This window comes from Podarcis cretensis (assembly GCF_951804945.1).
Source record: "Podarcis cretensis genome assembly, chromosome: 1".
In the NCBI taxonomy this organism is placed as follows: domain Eukaryota; kingdom Metazoa; phylum Chordata; class Lepidosauria; order Squamata; family Lacertidae; genus Podarcis; species Podarcis cretensis.
This window is the reverse complement of record NC_137170.1, coordinates 22,788,032-22,810,595: the sequence shown is the minus strand read 5'-3', so window position 1 is coordinate 22,810,595 and position 22,564 is coordinate 22,788,032. Positions and strand designations below refer to the sequence as shown.

Genomic DNA, 22,564 nt, shown 5'->3' with positions numbered 1-22,564 from the left:
TCCAGTGTACCATTGTCAGTTACTGGAATGCCTTATGAAGTACAAACAAGAAGTTTGGAAAGTAAGTGTGGGACCAAATATGTTTTACAAAAAAGAATAGAATGAACAATGCTCTATTTTAACATTGAAATCCTAGTAAATGACCAAATCAGTTGGGAAAATGTATATGTCTGATGCATTTCCTGAAGGACCGTATTGCAATATGAATTTGTGCATGCCATTCCCTCCTGCATCCTAGGTGGAATCCTTCTTCATGGTATGTTTTCAGAAGTGACTTAGGCCACTGGGGGAAATAGCATTGATGCAGTCTTTTTGTTTCTTTAAACCAAATCAGTTCAAAACAACACATATTCATAGAGGGCTAGAATGTTGCTTTGTTTTGTGGTTTGCAAAATTCAGGAGCCAGCAACATTGTCTAGAACAAGGTTTCCCAAACTTGGTTCTCCAGCTGTTTTTGGACTACAATGCCCACCATCCCTAGCTAGCAGGACCAGTGGTCAGGGATGATGGGAACTTTAGTCCCCAAACAGCTGAAGATCCACCTTTGGTAAACCCTGCTCAAGAACCCAGAGTATGGGATAGGAAGTTTGGCTTTCTGGCCTTTGCAGCAACATAGTTGGTCATTGCTGGGTCCAATTTTTGTGGCTACTGGAGGCCTGTATTCAGGACTGGCCCTACCATTAGGCAGATTGAGGAAGCTTACTTAGAAATATGATTTTTGGTCTCATGAGAGGGGCAGTAAATTGATTGCTATTTAATTTTGCATTTCTACTGCCAGAGAAGAGGAGAGAAAACTTGCAGAATTTTCTGTTTACAGTGCCTAAATAACTTAGCCAGTCATGGATAACTTGCCTTTCCTTAAAGAGAACGATGCTGGTGACCTTATGCATCAGTTCACCTGTGTCAGTTTGGTGCTTCATACGCTTTCTGAAGTTCTATTGTTTTATTTCTCTTTCTGGCTGCATACCATACATTTAAAGCACATGACCAAAGAATCACGGGAACTGTAGTTTTTTAAGGGTGCTGGAAATTGTAGCCTTGTGAGGGGTTAAACTACAGTTCCCAGGATTAATTGGTACAGGGAGTAATGTGCTTTAAGTGTATTGTGCGTATGAAGCTTGAATTGCTTCATGGGAGCTTGGCTCTGAAAATTGAGTAATAATTAAATGGAATAAATACAATATAGGATGCACCTCTATTGTCTGTGCAGAGGGGAGTATGTGCTCTTCTGCCTCAGGCAGCAAAATGCCTTGAACCAACCCTGCCTGGATGTTTCCTTTAACTTGGATTGCTTTACTACATCCGATTATCTTTTTTTCTAGTTTGTTCAGTCTTCAGCAGCCCTGTTTTCAATTAATAAGTGGTTTGCAATTAGTGATGGGCAAGACATTTGTTCAGCTCTCGTTTTAATGTGGACCTACCTAATTCGCACAGGGGAAAATAAAATGCAGACCAAATCACAACTATCCTTTTGAAAGTTTTGACTTCTCTGAATTTTGCGATGCAGTCCTCCACCCCAAATGAGTGCAAAATACATATATCAGCAAAAAGGGTGCACAGAAATATGCAAAAATCCATTACATATCAGGAAATGGCTTGCAAAAATGTATATAGTAGGGAAAGCGAACACAAAAATGTGCATGAATTTTCACGATGGCTAAAAAAAAAAGCTCACAAACCAATGTGAACTTAATTTAAGATTAGAAAAATGAAAAACTGAAAGCTTTGCCCATTCTTGTTCACACTGCAGCCACCACCAAGACAAACTACAAAACTAAACTAAAAAGGATAAAATAGTTAATAGCTGCTGCAGTTAGAACTGTGCAGCATATAATTACACGTTTAAAGATGGTTGAAATGAATCTTTTGAACCTGCCTCAGAGCAAGCAGAGTAGGAAATTCTGTGGATGTCAACAGGAAGGGGATTCTTAAGTTTTGGCACCACCGCTGAGCATTCACTCCATATAAATATCCCAAGGAGAACACAGGGCAGCTAATAAAATAAAATACAATACTAAACAAAACAGACGCAGGTGTTTTGAGGCAGTCGTTGCAATCCTGGTTGCATTTACTTGGAAGTGAGCCCCAGCTGAGTTCAATTGGGCTTGCTCCCAGGTAAGTGTGTAGTGCCCAAGACTGCTGCCAAACATCACAATCCTAGGCATGGTCTACTCAGTAGTAAGAGCCACTGAGTTCAAGTGAGCAGGTATAGGATTGCAGCCAAAGTGCAGGCCTTCAAAGATGCGCCAAAATGCACACGCTTTTCTGCATTCTGCCCCTGTGACGCCTTCTGAAATTCAACCGACAGCCCTGTTTCTCTTTTAGGATTTGCTCTACGTAATAGCGTATGGTCCTTCTCAAGTAAAACCACCGGCCGTACAAATGCTTTTCCACTACTGGCCCAACTTAAAACCACCCGGGGCAATAAGCGAATACCGAGGACTGCAGTATACAGGTAAGTGATGCTCAGCCCAGCTGTATCTTAGAGCTGGATGCTGAAGCCTAACACAGTATTGTTGTGGATGCTAAAGAGATGGATGGTTCCCACCCCCGAATCGACACATTCACTTCTAACTTTTGTGTATAATGCAGTGTGTTTGCAGAACTGTGTAGTAAATGCTTACATGCAGCAAGGTGTTTCTGGGTTAACGTGTTCCTGGTAATTTAAAAAGTAAAGTAGGTGACAGTTTCTTGACTAGAAAAAGAGTTCAGTGTTGGAATGTGCTCCCAAGGTATTCCCTCGGTGTTTTTTCAGATATCTATCAGATATACTTTAGACTTAGGAGGTTCTCTTTTAGGGCAGAGGGCTGGATGAGGTGATCCATTGGGCACCTTCGAATTCTATGATTCTATAATGAAATTGCTGAGTTGTGCAGTAGGTCAGACATGACACCTGTCAATCTGCCGCTGTGTGAATTCCCCTCTTGATATCTTTTCTGTAACTTGTTTGGATTCCAGGAGGGTAAGGGAAATGTCTTTCTTGGCTTCTTCTCCACTTCTGCATTCTCTCTTTGTTCTCATGTAGGGGCAGCTCACGTGTGCTATTCTTTTAAACATTTCTTTAAAAGGGGGGACAGCTCACCTGAAGCATGGAGATTGGGAGGGGAAAGTCTGATAACTGAACCAGCTTTCAGCGTGCTAGTATACATGCCAGGCACTCAAATTGTGAAGCTGGGAAGACTTGTGCTGCAGCAGATAGACTTATTGTGGGTTCTCATTTTAATACTATGACCCCATTCACAAGTCACGTATGAGCTAGAATGAGCTACAGGTGAGCTTCTGGCTTGTGGGATCCTCCGCATCACATTTTGACAGGAGAAGCAGTTCAGAAGCTTCTGCTTCTGCTTTTGTTCAGCCACAATGCTCCTGAGCTGGAACTATGGTTAGTTTAAACATGCCAGCCTCAGAAACCATGGCTTGGAGCTAACTTGCTTTAAAGTAACTATAAACCAGTTTGTTGCTCCAGGAATGCAACAAACCATGGTTAAGCAGAAGTGGAAGCAAAAGCTTCCAGGGTCCTTCTAGTGGCTGTGCAAGAGGAAGAGAGAGGAGGAAGAAGCAGGTGAGCACAAAGTTCATTGAAATTCATTACAGCTCATTATTGTGACGTGTGAACACAGCCAGTTTTGTCTTAACTCTGCAATGGCCCATTCCTCCAGGCAAGCAAGCAAGCAAGCACATGCTGCAGAAGTCAAGTGATGAATATGACTGTGCGAACTAGCCGTAGAAGTATATTTTACTGTATATGCAGAATTATAAACAAGACTTCCCAGCATTAGAATAGGGAGATTCTCGCTGAGTTCAGTGTATTTAATGCCTCTCTAGGTTCCCAGGCAGAATTCTTTTCTGCAGGCAGCCTGTTAGCATTTAAATGGACGTGCTGATCACTGAACCTGGATCCCTAATGCAGGCATGCACTCTCAGTGCACCTCAGCTCGATAGTTGCCAGAGCTGACATCAGAACTGGAGAGTAAAAATAATTCTAAACTGGTGTTCAGTATCTCAACCTGAACCTGAAACAAAATCTCATCACCTGAAATGAGTACAGCTGGTAGAAATGGTCTCTCAGCATTGTATCTGACCCATATTTAGCTCATCAATAAACTTATGTGTGTTCATCAGTGATGGTTTTGTTTTTCAGCATGGAATCCCATACACTGTCAGCACATTGAATGCCATAATGCCATTAACAAGCCAGCAGTGAAGGTAATGGACACTTATGCACCCCTTAGACTGTGCCCACTGAGGGGCTAATGATGTCCCAGCAGTTGCTGGAATAGTGGGGTTATCTGTCATTAAGAGTGAACAAATGAAGGGACGGCCACATCTCCAAAATGCCTTCTATTCAAACCATGGCATTGCCAGGCATAACCAAACATTACAGCAACCCCTGTATCCCTACCTTTGAATTGGTTAGAAACTTTTCTCTAGTTTGCCCCTGGAACGGGGATTTCTTCTTAATCCTGCTATAATTCTGCACCCAGAGACAAGTTTGCCTCTCCTTGAAGAGACACATTGCTTCCCATGCCCCTTGTACATTGGACTACTTGGAATGTATACACTTTATAGAGGCCTTACTGTGCCAGGAGCAAAGTGTGACCAAGAAAAGGTGGCCCTAAATTGGCCCCTCCTCCTATATAGGATAGTCCTACCTGTTGGAGCAGATGCTATCTGTCTTTGAGCCACTGTTACCATCCTTCAGCTATAGGACTGGAGTGCTGGGCAACTGTAAACCTAAACAGTACATTGCGTTCTGTACTGTACTTTTGACAGCAGAATACTGGTAAAAACCACTATTCTCCCCAGTTTGGGTTTGGTGTTCCTGGGTAGCATCTTCATTCCTGAAATAGCTCAGGATGAAGGGTTAAACTACATATTATGCTGAGGACATTGTCAGTGTGCATGTAATGGAATTTTTAAATAAGAAAATTAATACAAACCATCATGGGGGGGATTTTCATCAGAACCGCAGTGCATGGGGAGGAGAAGTTTAATCCTCCCCTTGGCATCTGTGATGCCAACAAAAAGTGCCCTCCATGCTGCAGGGGGGTTTCCCCCCCGACCATGTTATTTGCTGCACTGGGAGGGGGATTTTTGTCAGGATCATCACATCTGGAAAGGAAAGAGTTAACCCTCCTCTGTCCATGTGCTGTGGTTCCAATAAACATTCCCCCCTGTGCCTAGTACATGGTCACTCACTGCACGTTAGGAGTATAAATTTGTTTGGTCCTAATTGTCAGATATGGGGGCACGGGTGGCACTGTGGTCTAAACCACAGAGCCTAGGGCTTGCTGATCAGAAGGTCAGCGGTTTGAATCCCTGTGACGGGGTGAGCTCCCATTGTTCGGTCCCAGCTCCTGCCCACCTGGCAGTTCAAAAGCACGTCAAAATGCAAGTAGATAAATAGGTACTGCTCCGGCGGGAAGGTAAACGGCATTTCTGTGCACTGCTCTGGTTTGCCCGAAGCGGCTTAGTCAGGCTGGCCACATGACCCGGAAGCTGTCTGTGGACAAACGCCGGCTCCCTCGGCCTGTAAAGCGAGATGAGCGCGCAACCCCAGAGTCGTCCACGACTGGACCTTTACCTTTACCTTTAATAGCTCTGAGTGGATATGATAGCATTTGAGCAGAGCTGAATGTATGATCTCATGGTAATTAGAGCAGAACATACTGAACCTTACAGAAGACTCGGGGATACCACCCAAACTGACGTCCCTGTGTTGAGCTCCCCCACCCATGAGTAGTACCACCCATTTTCTATGCTGATATCATGGCATATCCTGTGATTCCTGAGCAGTTACATATCAGGGTTTAACAATGACCCTGAATGACTCTCGTGCTCTAAAAGAGCCAACTCACATCCCTTTCATCCAGTAAGTTGCATCCACATTTCAGTTCAGAAACAAGCGGTACCAGTTCTCTCTTAATATTGTAGTTTAACAGCCTTTTCTATTCTTGTCCACCCCAAATCTTGTTTGTGCAGAAGCTCTGCTTAGTTTGCGACTGGTTTTTCTCCACAGAGAGCTCTGCAAACATGAATGTGTTATTCTGAACCAAAGCTAGCCCATTAGCAATGACAGTATTCTGTCTTCTTTCTCTGCAGTGCCAATATCCCAAACAAAACATTCAGCTCACCTGTGCCATCTTAATTGATGAGCCTTTCCCATATCTAAGCACAAAGAAAACTGGTAAGAATGTCTGAGAGATGCTTGAGGCTCATGAACACAGATTCCCTTTTGTCTGTGGAAGCAATGAGGTGGTGTCTTTTTTTTGTCACATGCAGGGGATTTGTGTTCACTGACTAGAGCACATTTCTGGAGAGAAACTGATCCTGTCCTTCCTGTGTGTTTCAGATGTGCATAGATCCTTCCTTGTCTGTGGCTTTGGGTGATAAACCACCCCCTCTCTACCTTTGTGAAGAATGCAGCCAGAGGATTGCAGGGTGGGTAGACTTAAGAGAGGCCGACCAAACCAAAAGAATCATGGTGAACTTGAGAAACCTCTGTCCTAAAAAGCTATGCAAAAGCTTTGGAACCTGAATTAAGTAAAAAGCAAAAGCCACACAGCTTTCTCTTAAGCTGAATGGTTAAGTACTGAAACTTCTAGAAATCAGAATAAACCAAGGCACGTTTGCAAGTAAGTGCAAATGCTATTTGATGATTGAGCATGGTAAACCAATCCGGTCTGATTTCTTAGACACCCAGGTCCACGTGGCATCACAGGAAATGATTTGTTTGGAGGCAGTTCCACTCTTGCTGCCAGAAGTTGCTGTCTCCTGATTGCAAAACAGCCCGGTTTACTTTGGAAAGGGAGAAAAAGGATTCCCCGGATGTTGCAAGGAAGGATTTTTGGTTCAGGATGAGTGATGGCAAACTGGGAAAAGCAAATTGTTCCGATGGAAACCTATACCCACAAGAAATCGCTCAGGTCACTTCTGATTTTGTAGCTTGGTGGGGGACAATATTCCCTCTGCCTTTTGAAACAGAGGCGTGAGGTCTGAAAATAGGACTGCAGCAGGGGCAGAGAGGTTTTTTTTAAAAAACTTACCTGCATACCATAGTCCCAATCTAAATCAAGCCCTAAAAAGTTGTATGCAGGGCAACACATCTAGTTTGGCTCTGAGGGGCACTGGTATGGCTTCCTCACATCTAAACCTGGCATTTCATTTATTTATTAAATATATAACGGGGTCTGTGTGTGGCGAAATTCCAAAGTGTAGGTGCCCAATTCCGATATTGTACAGAGGAGACCGCCTGATAAGATGGTACAGTGGAACCTTGGTTGTCGAACATAATCGATTCTGGAAGACTGTTCAGCTTCTGAAACATTCGACAACTGAGGCACAAAGGGCTGTCGGCCGTTTCAGTGGTGAAAATTGAGAAACGTGCCTTGGAAGCCGTTCGAGTTCCGAGACGCGTTCAAAAACGGAAGCAATCACTTCCGGGTTTTCAGCGTTCAGGTTCTGAAATGTTGGGCTTCCGAGACGCTCAAAAACTGAGGTTCCCCTGTACCTGTGGGAGGCCCTTATCTTTAGAGTGCAGTGAATGAGATAAGGGGTGAGAAAATATTTCAGGTATCCTAGTCCCAAGCTGTATAAGACATTTTACACCAGAACTAGCACCTTGAAACCTGGTAGTCAGTTGGCTGCCAGTGCAATTCTTTGAGCAGCGGCGTAACATGCTGGCCCCAGTGAGCATTCAGGGTACTGCATTTCACACTAACTGCACCTTCTGGACCAACCTCAAGGGCAGCCCCACACAGAGCGCATCACAGTAATCTATCTACCACCCAACCTTGGCTGTACAGGATTAGGTTATAAACTCTGGCACAAAATCATGTATTTCTTCTCCATGCATCAGTTATTACAGGGAAGGGATAACACGACTTTCCATCTCAACAAGGCGTTGTTATTGCCTTCCGCGAGACATTTAGAAGGGAGCATTTTTATAGTGTAATAAAATCGTAACAGTGGTTGCCGTTCAGTTTGGCGGGTTGCGGTTTAGAGAAGCACATTTTAAAATACACCGTGGCTTCACCGCTTTGATAGCGTTTTCCCTTAGTTTCAGAGTCCAATAATAATAAAAATTCAGGGCAAAGAAATGCACATTTACTAAAAATTAGACCATAAGGTGCACTTCTTATTTTTGCCTGCTGCTTTATAGCAGCCTTGGCATCACAGCGAGGCCATTTGCAGAAGGGGAAAAAAAGGTAATTTAATTTTATAGAAGTCACCTTGGTGTTGAAGTCATCTTTGATTTAAACCTGAAGTGAAAATAATTAAATTTGCTAGGAGGTCTGGCTTTTAAGCAGGAATAAGCGAATTAGATGGTGGAGCTGTTTGTTCTCTTTTTATGTTGGGATCACACCCATAGCCATCTGAGGATAGTCAAAGGTGCTCTGTATTTCTTCATCTGATTGAGAATTTTCAATATAAGCTGCAAAAAATGGGTAAAACATAGCAGACCTGACATCAGTACAGCGGTAATGTGCGATAAATGCAACGTGACAAAGTAGTTCAATTCAGAAGTAAAAATTACAGAGATAGATACTATCCATAATCAGGAGGAGCCCAGCCTGCGCAGTTTAAAAATGGCTTTTTCATATTTTATTTTATTTTATTTTGGTGGTGGTAGGGAAAACACATCATAAACTACTCTGATTCTTTCCTTTCCTTTTAAGGGATCACAGTGAATGGTTGATTGATGTTCTTTTACCACAAGGTAAGACCATTTAAAGTTGGATAGCAAGTACTAATGGCAATACCGTGATATGGGAGTTTTTATAGAATCATAGAATTGTGGGATTCTAAGGGTGCTCAAAGGTCATTCAAACCAAGCCCCTGTATCGTAGCTCGGGGCAGAGAATGTGGCATGCATGCAGGAGGCCCCGAGTTCAAATCCCCAGCACCTCCAGTTTCAAAAATCAGGCAGCAGGTGATGGGGAAGACCCTCTGTTGGAGACCCCGGAGAGTTGCTGCCAGTCAGAACAGGCGATACTGGACTAGATGGGCAAATGGTTTGAGCTGACATAAGTTCAGGAATGATCAGAGTTGTAATTAAAGATGCCAGAGAATCCAGGCAAAAGTGGGGAAGGAAGCGGAAATAGCAGCAGTTCAGTTTCTGAAATGGAAATCAGTCAAACAATTATGACTCATTCACATTGTTGCTTTTAAGTGCACCATCTATACATAATTAGATAGATAGATATATAATTTATTACGGTTGGAGACCAGCTTACAAAACACACTTGGGGGTACAGTCACAGAAGGAAAACAAACAATTAAAACAATGTACAACAATAAACTACCACAGGCAGCCGATCCAGAGTCACCCATGGAACCGAGTTTGGGGATTTTCTTAACAAACTAGTTTGAGTTGGGAGATGGTCTGCTCCTATAGATCTGTACACAGAATCTGGCGACCATCCGGGTCGTCTTCTGATCTTTGCCTAACAGAAAAAGGTTGAAATTTTGCTTTTCCGGGAGGTCAGCGAGCCTCACCAGCAGGGGATCAATGGTCTTACTACATGCCTCTTCATAAAAGGGACATCTAAAGAACAAGTGCTCTGGGCTTCCTACCCCCCCCCCAATGGACTGGCGTAAAGTCTCTGAGCATATGGGACTTTTTTAAAGGTTCCTTCCAGGACCGGCGAGGGCAGGGCCGAGCTTCTGGCAAGTGTAAAGGCCCTTCTTGCATTTTTAGATACGAGAAAGAAGAGATATGCTGCCGGTGCTGCTATACATCTCTTGATTTCTCCAATTTTATAGTCGGGGCACCTTGAGCCGTCCCATTGTCTATGATTCTTTGCCTGACCGTAGCTTTTGCCTGGCCCAACCCCAGGCTTAGAAGGGCTTGAGGGGCAAAACCCAGTTTCTGAAGGGTGTTCAGGACTGCTGTCTGCCAGCCTGACTGGAACTGGTCGCAGAGGATCAGTGGGACTATTCCTCGGGGGAGCAGATTCAGTGTCAGCCATTTGTAGATTGATGTTAGGCACATAATTAGTTACGTTTTTGACATTGTTTTAACATTTGCTTTCCATTGAAATGAATGTGGTGCAAGTTACCTAACTTACATTAAATAGTGCACAGTGAGATGAAGTTTGTATTCTGCACGGGAAGTTGAACAGCAGCAGAAAGGAAGCAGCTCTGATTGCAACAAATACAGGCTGGATTGGTGGCGTAGGAAGGGGGGAGCGGTGGGTGCAGGCTGCCCTGGGTCTCATCCCTGAGGGGGGTGAACGCTGGGCCTGGCCTGCAGCGTGCCTGAGCCACACGTCTCTTTTTTCAGTCAGAACTCACCGGAACTCGGTTCCGGCACCTCTCAGGTGGGCGCCATTGACATTCTAAGAGAATAAGGGAGGTGTTCATGTTGAGTTCTGGCACCTCTTTTTCTAGAAAAATAGCACTGCATATTAATTATAGTAATAGTATAGTATAGTATAGTATAGTATAGTATAGTATAGTATAGTAATCTTCATGCAGTGCTGGTTCCAGAATTGGGTGTTTTGTGCAAAGCAGAAATGGTAGAACTATTCTGGAACCTGGCAAATTCTAGGTCTTGACACCCTCTGCTGCTGATCCTGTTTTTGTGTATTTCACTAACCCTGAACATTTTTTGGGTAATTTGCTGTGAGTTCAGCTAGTGCTTCTTGTGGTGAAATCCAAATTCTAGTAAACCCTGAGTCTGGTGCCAGGAGTTCTACTCCACGGAGGCCTAACAATTTATTACGAACCCAGAATTTAGTGGCACTCTCTATTCCAGCTCTTCTCTTGGCTCAGACTACTTTTACCATCTGTGCATCTCTTCTTGTGCATATTGCTCCAATGAATTCTCTGGCTTTTACCTCTGTATGGAGAACAGGGTCATGCTACTACTCATTGCATTGGACTGGCCAGAATCATTTACCATTTCCATGCAGGTGGGAAGCAGGGAATACCTGCCATGTTTTAGAACTGTAAGAGAAAGAAGATCTGAATTACAAAAGACGTCCCATTCTACACATCTAAACCTGCTTAGCTTTGCAAACAGAACTACAAGAGGTGCCTCATTCTGGAAGCGTTCTGTGTGGCTAGCGGTCTGTTTCCAGCACACATATAATAAGAGAAGCTCTGCTGGATCAAACCAGAGGCCCATCTAGTCCAGCATTCTGTTCTCAAAGTCTCCTGCTAGACATCTATGTAAATGGAGGCATTAGTGCAATACAACTCTCCTGTTCACGATCCCCAGAAACTGCTATTAGGAGACAAAAATGTGCTGAACAGGCAAACAAGATTTTTGATGGTTACACTATCACCACCTCATAATTCCATTTTCTCTAGAATATCTTGTAAGGCCCCAGATCAGCCTGTCAAAGGAGTGATCATAACTGTTTTGATATTCCGTTTACCTTCCCATTACAGCCGAAATTTCTGCTATATGTCAAAAGAAGGTAAGACTCTTCCATCTATGTGATGGGGCATCACTCTCAGCTTTTTATTTTTGTCTGTGATTTCATCTCGTCGTCACGCGCAGTGCAAATATTCTCCCATTGTCGTCGTTTTTGGTTAAGAGATGGAGGGTTCTGTCATATTGGAGTCTGTGGAATGTTGCTGGAACGTGTTGACATTGTGCTTCTGATTACTGGGCGTTGATATTCAGTGGCTATTTTCAAGCGCTGCCTTGTTGCCATTCATTTCACCTTGCGCAGTTCGGTGTGAGTGCAATCCACAAATAATTGCTGTGGCACGAGGCCCATAGGAATGAATGGAGATTACAAGGATAATTTAAAGGCTTCAGCAGAACAAAATGAAGCATGCTTACAAATTTACTTTCATCTAGTGATTCCTTTTAGCGCCTCAAATGAACAATTTGTTCTCATTTGATCAAACTCGAATTGTTTCAACCAGGCTTTGCATCTTGGAGTTGTCACTACTATTCTATCAAAGTATGGCCTTCTTATTTAAAATACACACACAAGATCAAGGCACTGCTTACCTTTCCCTACCTCACGCCATGACATAAAGGAATTGTGGCACAATTAGACCTAGGACACAGCTATACAGCTGCAAATATAACATTTTAAGTGTGTTTTAAGGGCATTATATGTAATTGACACTAGATGGCGAAGGTGAGCTTATGGCAAATTCAATATATTTTTCAAAACGGTTTTTAAAAAGCATTTTCACAGTGTTTTTTTATATGTGTCTAGATTCCACCCTAGAGCAGGAGACTGAAGATGGCAAGAGGAAATGAGATACAGTGGTGCCTCGCAAGACAAAAAGAATCCGTTCCGTGATTCTCTTTGTCTAGCGGTTTTTTCGTCTTGCAAAGCAACCCTATTAGCGGCTTAGCGGATTAGTGCTATTAGCGGCTTAGCGGCTATTAGCGGCTAAGCGGCTAAGCGGCTATTAGCGGCTTAGCGGCTATTAGCGGCTTAGCGGCTAAGCGGCTATTAGCAACTTAGCGGCTTAGAAAAAGGGAGAAAAAAGCGAAAAAAATCGCAAGACTCGCAAGACGTTTTCGTCTTGCGAAGCAAGCCCATAGGGAAATTCGTCTTGCGAAGCGCCTCGAAAAACAGAAAACCCTTTCGTCTAGCGGGTTTTTCGTCTTGCGAGGCATTCGTCTTGCGGGGCACCACTGTATCTTGTTCACAGTTCCTTGTTTCATTGTGTATGGCAGACTTGTGGGGTCTGCTTTATTTTTTTTTTTAAAAAAATAGTACCTCAACATCAACCAAGCGGAGCCATGTATGAAATTTTGGGAGCAGCCAGTTTCAAAATGGTGGCCCAGGGAGTAGAGCCAGTTACCTCCTGCACTCTGGGCTTTTTAAAGTCATCACAGTAGTTCCACACTATACATTTAAAGCATATTCAGCACACACATAAATCACATTACTTTGCCCAGATAATCCTAGGAATTGTAGTCCCCCCCTCACAAAGCTACCATTTCCAGTGCCTTTAACAACTTGCAGCTCCCAGAATTATTTGGGGGAACTCAGATGCCTTAAATGTGTGTTGAATATGTTTTAAATGTTTAGTGCAGATCTTGACTGAGAGGCCTGGGAGCAAAATGCTGAAGGGTCCTCATGTGCTATAAAAAAGGGCTTACCATGTGCTATAAAAAAGAGAAAATGCCAATGTAATAATTTCATAAAACATAGGCATTTGACAATTGAAGCAGTGTAAGATTCCATGTCGCTAAAACTGAAATATATACACCCTCCAAAAAAATTGGAATTCACTTGCATTAATACCATGCACCATCCTAAGCTTATTTTCTCTGAAATAAGCCCTACTGATTTTGATAAATTGAATTTAAGTGATGTTATTTACAGTAGGTATTCACCGACCATCTTTTAAAATGCACACATTGACCAGGGGTATGATTTAGTGTTTCGCAGGGCACACTTGGAATTTTGCAAAAGAGCTGTGTGTTGCCACAAAATGGGTCCCACATGAGAGGGCATAGCCAGTCACAAAATGGCTGCTGCAGGGTTTGTGAGAGCAATCACAGCATTCCCTCCTGCAACAGGACATCCATTTCACCAAAGGCAAATAGGTAAGGCTAAAATACAAATATCATGCCCTAGAGCAGCGGTTCTCAACCTCTGGGTCCCTAGATGTTGTTGGACTACAACTGCCATCATCCCTGACCACTGCTCATGCTGGCTAGGAATGATGGGAGTTGTAGTCCAACAACATCTGGGGATCCACAGGTTGAGAAACACTGCCCTAGAGCTTTAGTGAAGGGCAGATCTGGGGAATATATCCCCCTCCCTCAGACGAAAAAGCCAATCATTTGAAACCCATGTTCTGCTCCTGCAGAATGCCCATTTCACAGAAGTCAAGCCAGCCAATTTCACCAAATCACATCCAAGTAAAATTCTCCTGCCAACTTAGCAGTTTGAAAGCACGTCAAAGTGCAAGTAGATAAATAGGTACCACTCCGGCGGGAAGTTAAACTGTGTTTCCGTGTGCTGCTCTGGTTTGCCAGAAGTGGCTTAGTCATGACCCAGAAGCTGTCTGCGGACAAATGCCAGCTCCCTCAGCCAGTAAAGCAAGATGAGCGCTGCAACCCCAGAGTCGTCCACAACTGGACTTAACGGCCAGGGGTCCCTTTACCTTTACCTAAAATTCAAACTACACACATATGTGTTTCTCTCCCTCCTGCTGGATAAGCTGCTAATTCTTTGAATAGATAGCTCTTCGATTCTTCTCAGTCACCATGATGGGCTTAATGGCACTTACATTGCTTCTTTCCAGAACTGCAGCTCGCATGTTAGGAGGGCTGTTGTCACGTGTTTCTCTGCCGGCTGCTGCGGTCGCCATGGGAACAGGCCGGTGCGCTACTGCAAACGATGCCACTCCAACCACCACAGCAGTGAAGTTGGGGCAACGGCCGAGACGCATCTCTACCAGACATCGCCGCCTCCTATCAACACTCGGGAGTGTGGGGCTGAGGAGCTTGTTTGTACTGTGGAAGCTGTTATCAGGTAACCCACAGCAGGCAGGTGAACACCCGGAACCCAAATCCTGCTCTTGTCTGTCCCATTCCCTCTTCCATCCATGCATGGAAATCATTCTAAGCTCTTAGAGCTCAACATGGTAGCGGATGGCACTGTGGTCTAAACCACTGAGTCTCTTGGGCTTGCCGAACAGAAGGTCGGCGGTTCACATCCCCGCAACGGGGTGAACTCCCATTGCTCTGTCCCAGCTTCTGCCAACCTAGCAGTTCAAAAGCACACCAGTGGTTAATTCTGTGTCCAGGGCGGCTGTCTATCAGCTCCACTTGGTACACAGGCTGAGACCCTACCTGCCTGCGGACTGTCTTGCCAAAGTGGTGCATGCTCTAGTTATCTCCCGCTTGGACTACTGCAATGTGCCCTACATGGGGCTACCTTTGAAGGTGACCCGGAAACTGCAATTAATCCAGAATGCGGCAGCTAGACTGGTGACTGGGAGTGGCCGCCGAGACCACATAACACCGGTCTTGAAAGACCTACATTGGCTCCCAGTACGTTTCCGAGCACAATTCAAAGTGCTGGTGTTGACCTTTAAAGCCCCAAATGGCCTCGGCCCAGTATACCTGAAGGAGCGTCTCCACCCCCATCGTTCAGCCCGGACACTGAGATCCAGTGCCGAGGGCCTTCTGGTGGTTCCCTCATTGTGAGAAGTGAGGTTACAGGGAACCAGACAGGGGGCCTTCTCGGTAGTGGAGCCCGCCCTGTGGAATGCCCTCCCTTCAGATGTGAAGGAAATAAGCAGCTATCTTCTCTTTAAAAGACATCTGAAGGCAGCCCTGTTGAGGGAAGTTTTTAATATTTAATGCTGTATTGTTTTTAACACTTGATTGGAAGCCACCCAGAGTGGCTGGGGAAACTTAGCCAGATGGGCGGGGTATAAATAAATTATTATTATTATTATTATTATTATTATTATTATTATTATTATTAGGCAGGAGGGCAAACAGCATTTCTGTGTGCTCTGGTTTCCATCATGGTGTTCCGATGTGCCAGAAGTGATTTAGTCATGCTGGCCACATGACCTGGAAAGCTGTCTGTGGAGAAACGCTGGCTCCTTTGGCCTGAAAGCGAGATGAGCGCTGCACCCCATAGTCGCCTTTGACTGGACTTAACCGTCCAGGGGTCCTTTACCTTAAGCTGTCCCAAAATGTTGCTGGAGTTCAGCTCCCAGCAGCCCAAAGCTGCATGGCTATTGAGCAGGGGAGATGGGAGTTGTAGTCTGACAACATCCTGAGAGCGTCATGTTGGCTGCTATGCCTTCAGAACAAATGGGCAGCATCTCCTGATGCAGCAAAGCTTTTCAGCAGCCTAAACGCCACCATATAATTTATCCCCAGTATCCATATTTTGATTGTGCAGTGCTATTCTCTGCTTAACCCAATTATCCTTTCAAAGCTCAGCAGGAGGGAGGAGACTGGATAAACCCCACAAACTTCTTCCCTTGGGCTTCAGGCGCTAATTTGTTTCATTTTATTTTTAATTCCTGCTATTTCACTTCAGCGGGTGCAAAATAACACTTAAGAAAAGAGAAGGAAATGTAGGTGCATTCTCGCTAATTAAAAAGTGTAAGAAAAGGGGGGAGGAAGTATGGTACCCAAAGTAGATAGGAGGTAACTGCTTCAGGAAACAATGAATTTAAGCAGCTTTTTCAGATGCCTGGAGAAGGGGAGGTGAGGAGAAGGAATTAATAAAGCCTTTGACTCTTGCAGTTTGTCAGTTTCAACTGCTGCTTTCCCTCATTCCTTTGAAGAAACCACTTGCAGAAAGCAATAAAATTAGAGCAGTGGCTTTTGGAATGAAAGTGAACATGAGGGGGAGGAGAACAGCCCTGCCCACGTGATTATGTCGCTCCCTCTGCAGGGATGAAACATAGCGAGAGAAGATGCGCAAACCAGGAAAATTGCCCCCCTGAAATGCGAGACATCAAGTGCTATTCAACTTGTAGTTTACAGCAGAAGATCAATTACTAACCAGCACTAGGAGCTTCCTGTCTAACGAACTGATTTTCTTTCATTTCATGTGTTTCCATTTGTTGCATTGCTATTTTTAAATTTTATTTAAAGTAACGTATAAGAGGAGTTTCTCAGTTTATTACATTACACGTTGAATACTTTAATTTAACTTAATAATTCAATCCCTTCCTTTAGTGAGCTCAGGGCAACCTATTTTTGCCTCACAACAACCCTTTGAGGTAGGTTCAGATCAGACAGAGAGTTCTCTGACTTAGTAGACCCATCAAAAGTAATAGGCCTAAGCTGGTCCTGGCCAGCAAACGCTTGTTGATTCCAATGGGCCTGCTCTGAGTTCTGACTTAGTTGGATGCAACCCAGAGGGATCGGCTTTCGATCACACCGTGAGCTTCACAGCTGAGCAGTAATCTGAAGTCGGGTCATTCAGGATCTAGATCAATACTTCGTCTAGGATAAAAGTGGCTGTCCAAATAATTACGCTATTTGCAGAATAATGAACACATAGAGATGAGCATAATCTATATTAGCAGCACCAAGGGTCTGGAGCTACTTGTTCTCCACTGCTTAACCTTCTGCCTCTGGTACTTTTAAAAGTAAAGGTAAAAGTAAAGGGATCCCTGATCATTAGGTCTACTCGTGGCCGACTCTGGGGTTGCGGCGCTCATCTCGCTTTATTGGCCGAGGGAGCCAGCGTACAGCTTCCTGGTCATGTGGCCAGCATGACTAAGCCACTTTTGGTGAACCAGAGCAGTGCACGGAAACGCCATTTACCTTCCCGCCGGAGCGGTACCTATTTATCTACTTGCACTTTGACATGCTTTCGAACTGCTAGGTTGGCAGGAGCTGGGACTGAGCAACAGGAGCTCACCCTGTCGCGGGGATTCGAACTGCCGACCTTCTGATCAGCAAGCCCTAGGCTCTGTGGTTTAACCCACAGCGCCACCCGCTTCCCACTTTGTAAAGTAGATGTCTCCATAAAACAATTCATGGACAATAATACACCAGATGAGCTCCTACAGTTTGCAATGTAGCATAATCAAGGAATATATATGGCATGAGAACAGGTTACTTAATGGACTGCTTTTACTAATAATGAGGTTGCCCAGATCCTGAGATCAGCTTCAGAGGCCCTGCTTGTCAACCTGCCTATAAGATAATCAGAGACAAAGCTCCATGGTTATATAATTTCCTCCCAGATGTTATACATATGACACCATCAGTTCATGTTTTTAAGCAGACTCAGAAAAAATCCACTTTTAAAGCTGCGTTTTTTTCTTGCAGCAGGGGTGGGAGACTTGTGGCCTTCCAGATGGTGTTGGACTACAACTCCCATCACCCCTGACCATTGGCTGTGCTGGTTGGGGCTGATGGAAGTTGTAGTCCAACAACATCTGGATGGCTACTGGCTCCCCATCCCTGTCTTTGAAGATTTATATTGGCGATAATTCGAAAGTGTCTTAATTTGTTTTTAGTAAATTTTTCAGTAAGGGTGTGCTGGTGGTCCATGAATTATCTTAGAGACTGCTCCTTTAAATTGCTGCTTTTCTTGAAACATGATACTGTATACACTGGAATTTTATTTTTTTATAGAAGGTGCCTTGTGAGGAGGGGTTTGCCATAAAATCAAAGGCAACAGGAAAAAAATAAAAATAAATGTGGGGCCTTGTGCACAGCTGTATTTTTGGCATCTGTTTAGAGACACCTGATGTTGTTGTTTAGCTTGCTGAAGGAGGCTGAACTCCACGCAGAGCAACGGGAGTATGAGCTGAATCGCAGGAGACAGCTGGGCTTATCCTCTTCACATCATTCTTTGGACAACACAGACTTTGATAACAAAGATGATGACAAGAACGACCAGCGCCTTCTGAGCCAGTTTGGAATTTGGTTTTTGGTGAGTTTCTTTTGCTTTTCCCGTTCTTCTCCTTCTTTGGATTCTAAAGAGATTACTATAATATAATAATTTACTGCAGAGCTACATAGTCTAGAAAAACAGATATGAAGCAGACTTTGTGTAATTTTCCAGAGTCACTTCTCAAACAGGTTTTGTAGGTTATGGAAATAATTAATAAATAATAATAATAATAATTTATACCCCACCCATCTGGCTGGGTTTCTTTCTAACAAAAGATTAAAATACAATATTCTGTCAAACATTATAAGCTTCCCTAAACAGGGCTGCCTTCAGATGTTTTCTAAAAGTCTGGTAGTTGTTTTTCTCTTTGACATCTGGTGGGAGGGCATTCCACAGTGTGGGTGCCATTACCGAGAAGGCTACAAAACCTGCAGAACTTACTTGATCTGAGACCTTAGCAGGGCCAGGAGGGTTTAAGTGGGTCTGTTGCTTCTTTGTTTAACATTCACATACTGCTTTTCCAAGTAGTGTTGCACAAGCTTGATATCAGCCTTGTCGCTCCTCATGGTCTTTTCCAAAGACTTTCCACTTGCACACATCCTAACACATCTCTTTCCTCCCACTGCAATGAGGGTGATTGCAAGAGAGAGCTGGAACTTACTCTGACTTTTGAACAAAACATGTTTTCCAGGTAAGCCTTTGCACCCCAAGCGAGAACACCCCCACAGAGAGCTTGGCTCGGCTTGTGAGCATGGTCTTCCAGTGGTTCCATTCCACGGCCTACATGATGGATGACGAAGTTGGCAGCCTGGTGGAGAAACTCAAGCCCCAGTTTGTCACCAAATGGCTGAAGACAGTGTGCGATGTCCGGTTTGATGTCATGGTGATGTGCCTCCTTCCTAAACCGATGGAGTTTGCACGGGTGAGGAGTCTGCCCATGTTTTCTTCTGTCAGTAGCTTGTTGTGAACTGTGTTCTGAGTGGAGGTTGACCCACTGGGGAGAATGGAGCGTTGCCTTGTCAACCTCGCTGCCCTACCTCCTTTTTTTCCTGGAGGGTGGCACTACTAGCTGTCATTCAGCACCTCCTTAATCTCGGTGTTGCCTTTCTGGAACTCAACAGGGAGGGGGAGAGGGCAAATCAAGAACGAGCTCCACCTACTCATGGCCTCTCTACCTTCCGTCCTCCAAGTCCCAGTGGGCACAAGCCATCACTAGCTCTTTGGGCCACCTCAAATTGCAGAGTTTAGCTTCACTTTCATTGTTCTTGCTATAGGAGAGAAGAAAATGTACTGTTGTTGATTATTCAGTAGTGTTTCATGACTGCGTGGTGCCATGTATGTGTTGGGCTGTTTTGAAAGGGGGGGGAAAGAGTCCTTAATGAAGTCTTTCCCCACTATAAATTCCCTTAGGTGGGTGGATACTGGGACAAGTCCTGCAGCACAGTGACGCAGTTGAAGGAAGGTCTGAACCGGATCCTGTGCTTAATTCCGTACAATGTAATCAACCAACCTGTGTGGGATTGCATTATGCCAGAATGGCTGGAAGCCATCAGGACTGAGGTGCCAGACAATCAGCTGAAGGAGTTCAGGGAAGTATTAAGGTAAGTAGGAGGATGTGGAAGCTTTCCAACTCCTGGTGGAGGCTTCTGTGCATGTGTCAATCAAATTGCAGAGGGGGAAAAATGGCACCTGGGCTTTCGAAAATAGAACGCCAAAGTTAGTTACTCTTTAAAGGTTAGGTACCCTTGACCGTTAGGTCCAGTTGCGGACAACTCTGGGGTTGCGGCGCTCATCTCGCTCTATAAGCCAAGGGAGCAAGCGTTTGTCCACAGATAGCTTCCGGGTCATGTGGCCAGCATGACTAAGCCTCTTCTGACTAAGCCTCTTCTGGCGAACCAGAGCAGCTCACGGAAACGCCGTTTACCTTCCCACCGGAAGGTAAGCACTTGACGTGCTTTTGAACTGCTAGGTGGGCAGGAGCTGGGACCAAACAGTGGGAGCTCACCCCATTGCGGAGATTCGAACCGCCGACCTTCTGATCAGCCAGCCCTAGGCTCCCATAGTTACTCTTTAGTCCATTGTATTTATATATGTTGCTTCACACATCTGGAGGCACCCTGAAGCAGCTTGTAATGTGGAAGATGGAATACTTTAAGCTTCCAATCCATCAGTTGTGAAATTTGGGGTGCTCATTACTTCTCAACCATTGAGTGAAGCACCGGTGGTTTCTTTTCAATAAGTGGGAGATTTGATTTGGGGCCAGTGCTCAAATTATAGGGGAATCAGAGGGTCCTTGGTCCTGTTCACTACTTTTGATGGTTTTTCTGTAGTCATAAAGGTCTACAGATGGGCCATGGTTTTAAAATTGAAGGGAGACAGGGTTGGTGGTTCATGATTAACCTGATTAATCTGATGATTGTTGTATATGGATGTGTATATGGTTTTCAAATTGTATTATGCTATTTTTGCAATCTGCCCTGGATTTTACTGTGGAGGGCAGGCAAGAAATATTATATTTAATGCTGGTTTTTACTATTGTTTGAAGGGAACATTAGACACACAGGTCCCGCTTTATGAAAATTCGCTCTGCGAAAATTCACTTATCTGAACATAAGGTATTAGTACCCAAACCTTACTGTGAGCACCACAGATTCAGTTACCTGGACAGAAAGCATGCTTTCCCTTCTTGTTTGCCTCTTGCTGGTAAGCTGAGGGAGGGGGGAGAGACTGGACAAATCAGAGATCATTTTTGTCTGGGTTTCCCCTGCTTTGGCGAGGGTGTGTGTGTGTCAAAATTCTGTGGTTGGGAATGTATTAGAAATTTCCCCATAGGAATCAGTGGAAAGTGTTGACTTGTTATGCAAACACTTACCTAAGGAACGAATTTCAGAGAACGCATTGTGTTTGTAAAGCAGAACCAGCAGGTATTTTATTTCATATAGCAGTAAACTATATTGAGAGGCACCTTTGCCTGAAGGCCATTTATAGGTTTGACAAACAAACAAATGCATATCTGAAGAAGTGTGCATGCACACGAAAGCTCATACCAATAAAAAACTTAGTTGGTCTCTAAGGTGCTACTGGAAGGAATTTTTTTATTTTGTTTAAACAAATACAAAGGTTTCATTCTTCTCATGTTATGTACAACTTTTGGTCTTTTGTGAAAAGAGCTTGCGAGAAGAACTTACTGATAAGCCTTTTTGTCTTTTGTGCTTTGTAGCAAAATGTTTGATATTGAGCTGTGCCCGCTCCCTTTTTCCATGGAGGAGATGTTTGGCTTCATAAGCTGTCGGTTTACGGGATACCCTTCTTCTGTACAAGAGCAGGCTTTACTCTGGCTTCATGTAAGTGCTTCCCCTTCATTCCTATGATCAGGTCAACGTTGTCTCTGTACCAACAGGATTATAATAATCCACTAACCCTCATAGTTAAACATAGTTACCATAGTTAGTGGCGCCCTCCCTGTGGAACGCCCTCCCATCAAATCTCAAGGAGATAAAGTACTATAGAAGGCATCTGAAGGCAACCCTGTATTGGGAGGTTTTTAAAGTTTGACGTTTTATTATGTTTTTGTTGTTTTGCTGGAAGCCGCCCAGAGCGGCTGGGGAAACCCAGCCAGATGGGTGGGGTATAAATAATAAAATAATTATCATTATTATTTTATTAACACTCTGTTAGCAGCAGCATGGCTTTTACGTACCAGTATTTTGGACATGTGTCTCTGCCAGGGTCCTGCTCGAGTGTAGGCTGAGCTCCTGACAAACAGGACATGCCGCTTCTGGGTGGTAAGAGCTTGCTGTAAGCGAAGCATGTGCCTGTGAGCCAGGAAGAAAAGTCGACTTCAGATCTCAAGAGCTATAAGCAGCATTGTCAGGGACTGGACTGAGGGGGGTGAGACTGAGGAGGAATGGTGGCGACCATCCCCCCTCCTCCTGAAGCTTCCAAAGAAGAGGAAGGCAATATCAAATTACAGCAGTGGTGTGAGGAAGGTCACCTCATGGACAGGTGAACAGAAGAGTTGGGAGGTGCTGGGAGAAGAGAAGGAGCCAGAGCCAGAGCTGCCAGCTGACACGTTATCACTGAAGAGCATTTCTGACCCCTTCTCCCAGAACATGGCGTGCATTGAAAGTGGAAGAGCAAAGGACTCAGAGACAGTTAGCCCCTGGCGGCCATCTTAAGGGGAAGTGCTGTTGCTAGGAAGGGAGGGGGGAGGAACTCAGTTGGAGCAATGCCATTAACCCAAG

General features: G+C 44.4%; 1 protein-coding gene across 7 annotated transcripts in view; it reads left to right on the top strand.

The window, feature by feature from the left end:
• Positions 1-22,564, top strand: part of UNC79 (unc-79 homolog, NALCN channel complex subunit) — a 124,521-nt gene that overhangs the window by 27,421 nt on the left and 74,536 nt on the right. For 6 of the 7 annotated variants that reach the window (XM_079947648.1, XM_079947646.1, XM_079947647.1 and 3 more), the window contains 11 exons: positions 6-61; positions 2,326-2,455; positions 4,142-4,206; positions 6,353-6,441; positions 8,679-8,719; positions 11,398-11,426; positions 14,239-14,468; positions 18,188-18,359; positions 19,012-19,242; positions 19,731-19,921; positions 21,541-21,664. In XM_079947648.1, the coding sequence (XP_079803774.1) occupies positions 6-61; positions 2,326-2,455; positions 4,142-4,206; positions 6,353-6,441; positions 8,679-8,719; positions 11,398-11,426; positions 14,239-14,468; positions 18,188-18,359; positions 19,012-19,242; positions 19,731-19,921; positions 21,541-21,664 (1,358 nt within the window). The remainder of the gene's footprint in view (positions 1-5; positions 62-2,325; positions 2,456-4,141; positions 4,207-6,352; positions 6,442-8,678; positions 8,720-11,397; positions 11,427-14,238; positions 14,469-18,187; positions 18,360-19,011; positions 19,243-19,730; positions 19,922-21,540; positions 21,665-22,564) is intronic. The other variant, XM_079947649.1, reaches the window with a different exon arrangement.